The 12889-nt window shown below is 34.0% G+C and overlaps 1 protein-coding gene across 1 annotated transcript; it reads right to left on the reverse strand.

Moving 5' to 3' along the window:
- Positions 1–403: 403 nt before the first annotated feature.
- On the reverse strand, positions 404–9446 carry LOC128170403 (uncharacterized). The gene is made up of 3 exons (XM_052836177.1): positions 8804–9446; positions 4467–4685; positions 404–1180 (listed from the first exon to the last, which is right to left on the reverse strand). The coding sequence occupies exons 1-3, from the start codon at positions 9198–9200 to the stop codon at positions 492–494; spliced, it is 1305 nt and encodes a 434-aa protein (XP_052692137.1). The 5' UTR covers positions 9201–9446; the 3' UTR covers positions 404–491.
- Between the last annotated feature and the right edge of the window lie 3443 nt (positions 9447–12889).

A 12889-nucleotide genomic window follows, 5' to 3' on the forward strand; every position in this document is an offset into this window, starting at 1 on the left:
ACGGTTGAAATTGACACCCCTCGAAAACCATTGTCAACCTAATGGTTTCCTCTGTGTGTCAATTTCAACTGTTACCCTCCCAAACTCATCTGGCACTATTTATATAATGACAACTTTGAATTTGCCAGCACTGTAGATGCATATTAATGCATTGTCAAATACCTGTAAATTGTATATGTGACACTTTTAAATAGTCATGAATGTATTCACTTAATATTAGTTCATTGTGGTATCATTGGGGTTCGTTGTGGTTCCTTGCGATTCATTGTAGTTAAAAAACGTCCCCACAATTGTTTAACGAAATCTGTGTATACAGTTGTTGAGGATCTACAGTGTAACATATGATAATGCTTTTGTAACATGCAAGCTAAAAACAGAAGACATAAAAAAAAACATCGCCAGTATATATTTTGTTTTTAATTTCGAACACACGCGAGAACATACAGCATACAATTGTATGCCTCCATAGGTTATAGTAGTCAAATAAGGTGTCAAGTAGTTATACTAGGAAACTTCTTATTATATTGTACCTCCTCATCCAAATCAATATTATCTTCCTTATTTAAGAGTCTTCTACATTTCCGAGAAGATTTGAATGTTGATTTGCGAGAAATGTGTGTAGTCTTTTGAAACAAATGCTTGTTTTTTAATATGTTGTGAAAATTACCACTACCAGCTAAAACATGTTCTGCTTTTTGGCTAAATCCAGGAACGAAGTCTACATAATTTAGCACCATCCACATCTGAAGAACAGCTGACATATTGAACTTCAAATCGCTGTCATCCCACCATGAACAACATTGGTGACTACTGCTAAGCAAAATGTCATTCATGTAATCGTACATCACTATGTAATACTTAGAAGGAGTCAGTACCAAAGATGGAATTAAAGTTGACACAGGTTGAACACAACTATCATTCATAGCATTCCCTCGATGAAATGCAAAGGTAATGGCTTGGCTAAAGATCTGTTCAGCACACTTGTCAAAATGCATGTCTTCAGATTCAAAGTCACACTTTTCTGTTGAGTTTTCATTGTTCTGCTTAACATTTCTTTCTTGACCAAGACCATCATCATCATCATTTGGGAATTCTCCATAAACCATAATGGGTATGTAGTCTGGTGGGTCCTCTGGGATCAAAACTATGCCTGGGTGTCCATACCATAGCTCCTCATGTCCTACAATTGAATTAAAAGATCCACAGGATAAAACATTGCCACTCTGTCAACTGAAATGTGACTTAAATGTTACTGAATGGTAACTTAATTACACCTGTCCAGACCATTCAGGTAATGCCTTATGTAGAAAGGAAACACACTTTTAGGGTAATGATATTGGTGCATTGAAATACTGAACTAGGCAAACTGTAGCTTAAAGTAGATCCAGTGTTCTGTGATGTCACACTTTTTTGTAAAACTTCGAATTCTTTAAAAATTGTGCAAGATAGTTTTATTTATTTTATGTGAATTTTATCACATGGATGTAATTAGAATTACTGGTAGGTTCAAGATATTTTTGCACTTAATTTTATCCTAAATTTCCAGATTTTTATATATCTTATCTATGCAAAGGGGAAATAACTCTTTTTCTGACTTTTCTCTCAGTTGTATGTCTAAATGCTATTTTTTTTCTTATTTCAACGATTAATTTTAAAAAGTTTTTGTAATTTTAGTTTTCTGATAATGTTGACGTTAAAATTAAACAAGAAAAACAAATTTCTGCCTACAAGATTTTACTTTTAACAAAAAAAAATACGGTTTTCTAATGCTAAAATATGCTTCAGTTTATGTTTATCTGGCATCTAAAAAAGTGTGATGACATGTATATTTTTTCAAACAATTGATGACATTTAAGTCTATTAAGTCGAAATCAGTTCGGTTTTTCAACTTTCCTCAGAGAATTTTACGAGTAGGGAGCTACCTTAAAGCTTAAAAAAAGATTTATTTTCCTATGTTTACATGCATTTCATTATGAATATTGTTTGTACAGCTTAGTACATGCATTTATCAAGATCATAAACTCAAGAAAAAAAAGTGATTAAAGGGGTGGGAAGGGGGCTATGAAACATATTAGATGCCAAACTAGAAAGACCTGGTGGCTGAGCAAAATGGTTCAACAAATCTTACAGAATTTCATGTAAGGAATTTGGAGGCTGTGATCAGTAAAATGAACATAGAAACCAGCTAGTTGTTCATAACTGAATCTTATTAAAACTCATAGGACTGTCAACGTGCCTTGTTTCCACTTCATTAGTTAAGAAGAACAAAAATAAACCGAATTGAAAACTTCCAACAATGATTTTTTTTTCATAAATGGCAGGGGGTGTCCCTGCGCGGGCATGTTAAGGCTTCCCGATGGATTTGTCAGCGATATGTAGAAAGTCACTTGCCTGTACTTCACACAATATGACGTCATAATTAACTTTGACGTCACAATCTGCATTCCTGTCGATAGTTCTCAGGGAATGTATCTTAACGTTAAAAGTGAATTATATCAAACCAGTATAATACCACAAGTTTCCATTACATAGATGCTGCCGTTAATGATATACGTACAGAATTCATTCATATTAAAAACCAGTATCAAATAATCTGCAGTTTGAAAGCTTCGTTTTAAGAAAAAGACTATTTATAAACTAGTGGTTTGGAGATTTTCCCTGCTACATGTAAACAACTGAATGAAGAAATTTTAATGCATGTAAAAACCAGCTTGGCGCAGGTGAAAGATCAACACAGTTTTAAAATATATTACGTAAAATTGGTAGAGAATATAGGTACCAATGTGAATCGTGCTTGGGAAACCTACGGATTTACCCCATTTTTTTGTAAATAGCTTTTGCATGTTTAGTAAAAATGTGGAATGTTTTAACAAGATCTTCCATAAACAAAATATATACATGTATTTCTTTCCCAAGCAATAACTTCAAAGTATATGACTTAACAAAGGATTTTTCTTAAAAATATGTATAATTTAATGTCATTAATCACCTGCGCCGATGCGATTTAAATAGATCATTTGCAATATAGGATTCGCCCGTTACGTGATTACAAAGTACATATGACGTCATAAAAATGCATCAAATAAAATGTTTAACATCGATGTCAATAAATGTATTAACATAAATTTTAAGAAATACCCCCGGTCAAAGTATTTTTGCGATGATTCAAATAATATCGTTTTCCAGCCGTATTTTAGCGTCGGGATGCTGCGTGCTATCAAAATGTATAAACAAAAGGCCCATGGGCCACATCGCTCAAAAATATGTGGACAATGTGGTATAGTTACAGTATGATCCAGTCCCAGATGATTTTATAGTCATATCACATGTTGAGTATTGCAGTTCTCAAGCAGATCCTAAACAATTGTTTATATATGGGATATAAACGTACATCAAACTCTGAACCCCTTGTGAGGCCCAAGAGGCGTCCAGGGGCTAAAGTCTAAACAATTTTAAAGAACCAGCAATATGTCAAAATGCTTGCATATAAGTAAAACCATACATGAAAACATTTCACTTTTTGTGAATGATTAAAAGGTTTTACTTTGTACAACTAAATCCCCAATGTGGCCCCACCCTACTCCTCAAACTTTTGATTTTAGCGAATTAGAATCCAAGCTATCTGAAGTTGCTTTCACTTAAGTTACAGCTTTTCTAGGCAAATGTTTTTTTTAGAAGATCCTACCCCTTGGAGTCATGATTTTCACAACTTTGCATCTACACTACCTGTGGATGCTTCCACACATGGGTCAGCTTTCCTGACTGATTGGTTTCTGAGAAAAAGATTTTTAAGGAAGAAGAAGGAAGAAAAGGAAGAGGAAGAAGAAGATTTTTAAAGATTTACTCTATATATTCCTATGTTAAATTTGACCCCCAATTGTGGCCCCACCCTACCCCCGAGAGTCTTACACAACTTTGAATCTAAACTACCTGAGGATGCTTCCACATAAGGTTCAGCTATCCTGGTTGATTAGTTTCTGAGAAGAAGATTTTTAAAGATTTACTCTATATCTACCTATGTAAAAATTCCACCCCCCACCCCCCCTTGTGGCCTCACACTACCCCCGGGAGGCACAATTTTTAACAACTTTAAATCTACACTACTTAGGGTTGTCTCCACATAAGTTTCAGCTTCATGGCTGATTTGTTTCTGTGAAAAAAGATTTTTAAGGATTTCTTCTATACATTCCATTGTAAAATTTGACCCCAAATTGTGGGCCTGCCCTACCCCTGGGAGTCATCATTTTCACAACTTTGAATCTACACTAATTGAGGGTGTCACCACACAAGTTTCAGCTGTCCTGGCTGATTGGTTTCTGAGAAAAAGATTTTCAAGGATTTACTCTATATATTACCTATCAGCTTCATTAATTGGAAATGGTTTAAATGTTTTGAGATCACCCATGTACCTTTTATCTTAAGGTTATCTCACATAATATTATTCAAATGTTACAAACTTAACTTACCTAAACCTGTCTCTCCATATGGAATATGTTCCATACACTGGATTGGATTTAGACATGGACATTGTGATGGTTGCTTTTGGTAGGTATTGCTGATGAGGTATTTATTTCCATACACTAAGCATGACAACAGATGGGTGCTCAACAGTGCTGCTATTTCTCCTTCCTTTTTACCATCAAATGCATTTCTCTGTGAGCTTTTCAAGCTACTTTCATGGAATGCTGGAAGTAAACAGGATACATTTATAAGAAAAACAGTGACCACAAAATATATGATGTCTGAAGATAGAGGCCATAGTATATTTAAGATGGTATGGGACATCTGTCGATATTAATGTGGATTAAAGTACTATATAATTGAAAAATTTTCACTGTTTTAGAATTTTCAAATTTTACAATATTTCACCAAAAAATAGCTTTTAAAAATATTTGAAAAGGTAAAAATTGTAAAACCCCCAGCGGGATTTGAACTCATGACTTACAGGTTCGTAGTAAACCCTCTAACCCACTGCGCTACAGAGTTTGGTGACCATTTTTGGATAGAAACTACTTTTGTTTTCCCTTGGACTGAAACGTCACATTTTCATTGGTTTAAACATAGCACGTGATTGCCTCATATATCTCTAATTATTTGTTCTGTGAGAAATAATATTGGGCAATATGGCCGTCATTGGTCGACGCTTCGCTTACTCATTTCGACATTTCATAGTATTTTATACATAAACTGCATGCTGTAAGTTCTTAAAGTATTTGGAGTTGTTGCCCTTTGAAATTCTTTAAAATTTGAGTAGTTGCCCTTAGAATATTGACGTCACATTGTTTTGTCTGGAGCAGAACAAAATGGCAGCGTCGAAATTTGCTCAAATCTCTGCAGAGGAAAGGGAGAAAACATTTGAAATTGAATAGCAACAAAACATTGTAAGTAAACATGGGTAAAGCAAAGATTTTGAAAGAGTATTTGAAAGGTGAGATGAAAATTTTGATGAGTTTAAATGAGTTACATTGGAAGAGATGTAAGGCATCTTGTACATGGCTTTGCGTAGATCATCGCTATTTGTGAATAAATATGTCGCTTGATAGTCCTCGAGAAAACAAAACACTTATTAGGTTAGTTACTGACTCACTACGGAAATATATTGGGTTGATCAATCTCATAGAAGGCTCGGCTTCGCCTCGCCATCTATGAGATTGATCAACCCAATATATTTCCGTAGTGAGTCAGTAACTAACCTAATAAGTAATAATATAATTACACTTTATTTTATTGTTTATTTTGATAAACAATACGTCACAACATGGAAGTGTCCCATACCACCTTAACTGTTGGGGCAGTGAAAATAAAAAACAACAAAGTTCGATGGAACTGAAAACATTTTCAAGGGGCACAACTAAAACAGTTTTTTTCATAATCATGTTTTACTGTCATCTATCTTGCAAAAGTTTGTCAAAAGAATTATAATCCAGACTCACACAACACATCTTAGTAATTGGGTCAGGACTGTTATAATATGGCATTGAAATACATATTTTTAAAACAGAGTTGTTATTTTACATGGTTAAAGGGAGGGAGGTATCCTCTGTAACTTGCACATTTTAATTACTAGGTCTTTCTTAAGGTTGAATGATCCTCTGATAAGAGAGATAACTTCTGTACGAAATTATCTCTTTTTGTTTCTCTTCACTCACTATTATTACGGGCATCAAGGGGGCGGTGCTTGGCCCCAATTTGTTTTGGAAAGTGACATTTAAATTCACATACTGAAAAATTACTTTTGAATGAACTGATCTCCCACTTTTGTCAGAGTGGAAACAATTATAGAAAACTTTTAAAATTACTGGGAAACTAAACACATTTCAAGATTGAACAATGAGGTAGCAACTCTGCCCTCCCCTCACATGTATTGAGTTTTTTTTTTTCAAAACACATTGAAATTCAAAATATTTATATTTAATATAACTTCTTTGAATTTCAATGCACTAGCAGAGCACATGAACAATTATTGTACATTTCTAATGTTTTAAGGTTTAGAATCTTTGGATGGAAATTTTTCATTTCTCTCTTTGTAGTAAGTTCACAGGAGTAAATGTACTGTAATTGTTACTGGAGGAAAAAAAACCATGACTGAGACTATTGCAAACTGTAGGCTTACATGTAGTTTTCATAATTTGATATCAATAACATATTCTAAATGTGTAAAATTTAATAAGGGTTTTCTATCATGAGAGAGCAGATATGGAAAAAAAAAAAATACATAAATAATAAATATACTTGTTTCCTATGAAATCGCGGGTTCTATGGTATCGCAATAATTTCTGTTTATGTACAGTAGGACGCCCTTAAATTGACATTTAACGTCGGGATATTTTTAGACATAGTAAACAGAGGCACGCTGAACATTAGTGGGGTATATAATAGAGAAAACTCACAATGACATTAGTTCTGGAAATATTTCCGTATTAATAGATTTTTCAACAAAATGATTTAACTTCCGCTATATCATAGGGCCCGCTCATAAATCATTTTAGTCTGGTCAAGACTAGCTTGACTTCCCTTAATCTGATTAAAATCTGCTGTTCTGATACACTACTCCTCTCAAACTTCTGAAAAAAACAGATAACAGGTTCTGGTTTACATTTATTATAGCATTTCTAAGACACATGGATCAATTTTACAATGATCTCATCCAGCCTAATTTAAAAGAAAAAGCATTTTTATCCTTAGGAAATTTAGAAACTATGACAAAGTATAATGTGCTGATTGAAAAACTTTGAATCAGTATTTTTAGGCAAAGAAAGATAACTCTTGCTGATTTAAGCAATTTTTGTTACAAAATTTATGTGATACAACAAAGTGCTGTTCTGAACAAAAATGCACTACTTCATTATGTTTTCTAATATGAATTGACAATGTACATATAACTATACATTGTTTTCACATATATTTCATATTTTAATTGTATGCAGTGATATTAAAAAATTTGCTTTTTCTATTCTTTGTGTCTAGACTAGCTAGGCTAATTTTCATAATGTCAATTAGTATTCTCAGTTTTTGAAAAAATCCATACAGTAGTCTGTCCCAAGATATTTAAGCCAAACATTTTCTTTAATTGTTCTATATTTATAAATACCTCTGGGTTCAAATGGTGTTCATTCAAGAGAATAAAAAATCCAAAGATTTCCCCTTTGAAACACCCCCTCTAGCTTGTTAGGTTTCAATACACATCTAAAAATTAAAAGTCAACAGGATTTTTTATGAAGGGACCCAGATGATAATGTTAAAAAATTGTGCGACGTATTCCGAAATACTTCTGAATAGAGAAAAGATGTAAACATTCCCCTGTATAAAATCTGTATTCGTTTCTGTGAATTCTTTCAAGTGAAAAACGATCTAGTCGACTGTCCTCCAGTCTGTCAGTAGACTAAGCAACATCGCACCGAATTCAAATCTAACTCATTTGGCATTTTAAGAAATAATTATTTTTACCCTGTTCTATTTTACTTTGCTCTATTTGATTATTTTTGATAATTCAGTTAAATTCAAATCACTTAATCAATAAATTGTGTAAAACCTGCCTTCGAGTTATAGCTTTATGCATATCTGACTTAGAAGTCAATTTAAGACTATGGTCTTTAGGCTGACCCCCTGTCTTTTGGGTTGGGCCTATACAAGTTAGTCCCCCTTATCCTATGGTGCCCTTCCCCCTTGGTGACAGATGCTTATAAAAAAAAATTGCAATATGTGAATTTAGAATTTCTGGACCCCAATCCTCCCACAATGTAAATTTGAACTTTTTATTAAATTCTGGGTCTGGACCCCCATCCCTCCCCTCTTCTTATTATTAAGTTACTGAAAATATGCCTTGAGCTACATGTATCTGGAGCCGGTTTTCAAACCAGTCTGACCATCACATTCCTCCCCCCCCCTTTAAACGATCATCGCCCTCGCTGATCAACACACCTGGCATGAGTTACTAGTAACCTATCAGCTACAGAGTTTGGCATGGCATCAAATAGTAACAGGATGTGAGAAACAACAACAAACTAAACTGGGATTTTAACAAAGGTCCCCATAATCTCTAGTCTGGTGCTCAACCAACTGGGCTGTCTGGCGCCGGCGTTTGAACCCACAATAACATTAAAACAGTATACTGGCATGCGACCATTTCTTGCCAAGTATCATTTCTGGCCAGTGCATTATTACATCATTTTTCGTGTATTATTTTACGTATCAATAAATTGACATAACAATGCGCTGGCAAGAAATGGTCCTTGGCGAGAATTGGTCGTTTACCAGTACAGTACACAGGTTGTAATCCTGAGTTCAATTAATTTTCACTTACCAAGCTTTTCCAGAAAAATTCTCAGAGCAGTTAATGCATGGAAATGGTCTCTATCATCATTAGAAACACCGTCCAAGTGAAAGTTGTCAAAGAGACCAACATCATTTTTCAGATATTGCTGCAAACAGTCAAATCCTCTTTTGAAAACACTAGAAAATTGCACATGAAATAGAGCATTTTCATTTGGACCCACATAGTCTTCATAATCTACAAATGTGTTGGTAAAACTTCTTCCAAAACCACAATTCGAAATTCGCTGAGGAAATACTTTTAAATCCGTGTAATTTTCTAAAGATGACTGCAAAGTTTTCTTTAAATCCACGTGCACATGTCTGAATGATGGATGGTTTGGTTGTAAACATTGGGCCGATCTCAACAATCTTCTTACCGAAAACATGATTGACTACTTACAATACTGAATCGAAAGGCTTTGCATCATTAATTCCAGCAAACATCATTATCTATATGCACTTTAAATCCAATTGTCGGCCTTGCAAATTAAATTACAACAGTTTTAAACAAAGACGAAGTTGAGAGACAGTTTGTTATTTCGATTCCGAGTTGTCGTTCCTTGCACGATTGAATGTCAAATCGACATAAAGTTAATCGACACCCGGTCAAAGCGTCACTTCATTCAGCAGTTCAGTATCGGCATACACGTAGTGCTTTATTGCGAACTTTTTCATGATTCTTTTTTCGATCTTTCTTTTTTTCGAATTTTTATATAAAAATTTCTTCTTTTTTTTTTAAATGACATCCATTATTGTTTCAGTTTCATATAGTACTCTGATTTTAAATATTAAGCAAGGCTTGAAACTAATTCATATGCATGCTTACATATCATAATCATTTAAATGATAATTAATCCCAAGCAGGAAGCATCGCTTTTTTAAAGGGGGAAGGGAGGGGGAGCGGGGGCAGACCTCATGGTGTCCTCGTTATCTTGTGCACCGACCTTAGAGTCTGTCACGTTTTCCTTGTGTATAGTCTGGGTTTCTTTTGTTTGCAGGGTTTCGGTATAAATCCAAGATGGTATTTAAACGACAGAGAAGGTTGAATATATAAAAGCTGTAACAAGAGAAGTGAGAAAATTATCTAGACAGCAAATTGAGTTATGCCCCTTGCATATAATAATATTTGCATTTTAATCGAATGAAACAACGGATAGTATATACACGCCATGGCATTAAATGCAATTTGAAAAGATGTTGACAAGCGAAAATCGGAACATAGTTAACGGTGCTATTAAATAGGAATGAAGAAAGCTAGGAATGTTTTTATTTATAGCTACCTTATATTGTTTAAAGGGAGGTTGGCCTGTACTGTGAGTAAAAAAGTCACCGAATGACGCCGATATATGAGGGCAATGATGCCATACAGCCAGGTAGTCGTCGTGAATATTGCGGACAAAAGTAATTGAAAAACATACAGCTTATTGAACATATAAAAGCAATAACTATAAGTAAATATGTATACATTAACGGGAAAGACAACCTCTACATTCGCCATGTTTACTATACCGGGAATCCCAGAGTATTGTAAACGCGAACCTTGACGAGTAAATAAAGAAAGTGGGCGCTTAAGATGTAGATTCGGCAGGAATCTGGGCGCACAAGAAGGGTGAAAATTTCATTGATTAATTTTGCACATTTTTCGAATTATTACCGTTATTTGGTTTCTGTTGGACGTAGAATGGGTAGAAAAATGTTTGAAATACAAAAGGTTTTGTCATAATATGGGGCTAAATATAGCAACACGGCGGAATTGATGCAAAATCGTACTTATTTACAGCTGTTTTTAAATGATTCTGATGTCTGTGGGTCTTCTCTCCACAAATTTGAAACTTGTAAAGATGACATATTTCAACAATAAAGACGTCGCTTTTTAAAAAAAGATGGAGAGATGACCCAGAGATGAAGAATTATATACTTTTTAAAAATATTTTTGGAGGATAATAAAACAAAGTCCAGAGATATGACAATATTGTCTGGAACACTTACTTTATACCTAATTTCAAAGTCTCGCATGGCTCACTGGTTTCGTTCTGGATTTTGAAGACATTCACGCAGTGTTTTGGGTTCAAGTCCTGCTCGAGACACAAATTATTTTTTTTTCCTTTCCTTTTTAAATGTATGTTGGTATAACATTATGTTGAATTATACTATAATACCGGTATATTTTAATAAGTCGTTATTGATTTCTGCCATATGAACACTATTTTCTGTTCTTATTACTAGTTTGTTATGATATACAGTATAATTCAATTAAAATATATATGCATGTGTATTAAATAAAATAAAATAAAGTTTTATCGGTTTACCCCTCATTTCCCTTTTCAGAAAGCTTGTGAGTTTTATTCAATAGCCAAAATAGACTTGTACTTAAGCTCTCAACATAATATAGTTTGAGTATCAATTTTTGTTCATAGCATTTCGAGGATACTGTATAGACATTTAAACCCCAATTGGTTCGTGTCGATGGTTCCTGCAAAATCACTTTCTTGTGCGCCCAGATTCTTTATGTTCCGTCCCATGCTGTGAAGTATATATTTTATTTAAAGTGATCTGGTTAGACTATCGTTGAGGGGGCATTGTGCTCGAGCACTTCTGTCTCGCCTTGTTAAATGCACCGAATGTTTCACCAAAAAAAAAAAAAAAATATGTTACACATGTTTTTTTTACAAGCGCCTGTTTTAACGCTGCGATTGAATCAGCTACTCGCAGCTGCAGCAAATCTTGCCACCGAGTTTTCGTAATGAAATCTGCCAAGGGTGTATGGGGAGCGGAGTGATAATGTTTGTACTCTATAATGAAACTAAATGAAATGTATATATGAGACTCCTCTTGACAGCTAGGTTTGTGTATGGGCTTTGGTACAAAAATGATCTACAAGGTCTAATTCCCTCTTGTCCCTTTAGAATTCTCAGGAGGAAGATTTTGTATGGGGATGGGAGCTGTTTGAAATAAAACATGAATACTAGCCTCGTATAAATGTATACACATACACACACAACTAAAAGGTATCTTCAAAGTAAACATTTACCGGATTATTATTTTTTATCAGCGTTTGGCACCTATTCAATATCAGGCCTTGTACCATATATTGTTTAACCAGAACCACGGGTTTCAAAGTCCTTTTGAAAGATTTAAGGTAAGGAGGGTATGGCCATCAGTTATTTTGTTTTTACTCCAGAATGAAATTCAATTAAATGCACATATGAAATTCCTCGACAGGTCTTTGTATAGGCTATGGTAATTAAGTAAACGGTAAGTAACGTCGGTTTGCATTTTGTTTTTAGATGAAATGAATCCTTCTGCTACCTATCCACATTGACCCAATGTTTCAAAGGAGGCACTGCAGAAGTTTTCGGTCCGTATTATTGCAACAAATATCCAGATCAAATGAGAGGTGTTTTTTAAGCCTTAAAACATTATTTTTTAATGACTCATAACTGCAGCGGTGTTTGCATACAGATTGAGTAACGCGTTTAAAAGGCATTATTAGTTGTTTTTTTTTAGACAAAAATGACAGAAACAAGAAAAATATGAATTTTCAACATACTTTTCCTTTATCAAACTTTATTTATTATTCATATCTTTTAACATTTAATAAATTTGAATTATATTCTATAGATTTTGTGTGATTTGTACAAAATCAAATCTTGAGAGAGTTATAGACATATAGCATAAAATAATGCAAAGATATAGAAAATGTCTGAATTTTGAAATCCAAATCTTGCGCGAATTTTACCTTTGAGTCCATATTAAAAATTTGACATCACTGACTCACTGTTGTATTTTTTCATAATGATACTAAATACTTATCTAGGCAAACTGGATAAATCTTATAATACTTTGATATTCAAAGAGTTTTTATTCCAAATCAAATTGTAACTATCATAGAAATTGTCGTTTTAAGTGCTTAAAGGTTGCGCAAAATTTTATGCAGTTTTGTACAAACATATTTCGGAAGTCCTCCGTTTAGTGTGACCATTTTGCATAATAAAAAACAATATTTGAAGAAGTCTTATTAATCAATGAAAGATACTTACAACAAATCCTTTTTAGGCTGAAATTGCATTTGAGA

Source organism: Crassostrea angulata, chromosome 2 (assembly GCF_025612915.1).
Source record: "Crassostrea angulata isolate pt1a10 chromosome 2, ASM2561291v2, whole genome shotgun sequence".
NCBI lineage: Eukaryota > Metazoa > Mollusca > Bivalvia > Ostreida > Ostreidae > Magallana > Magallana angulata.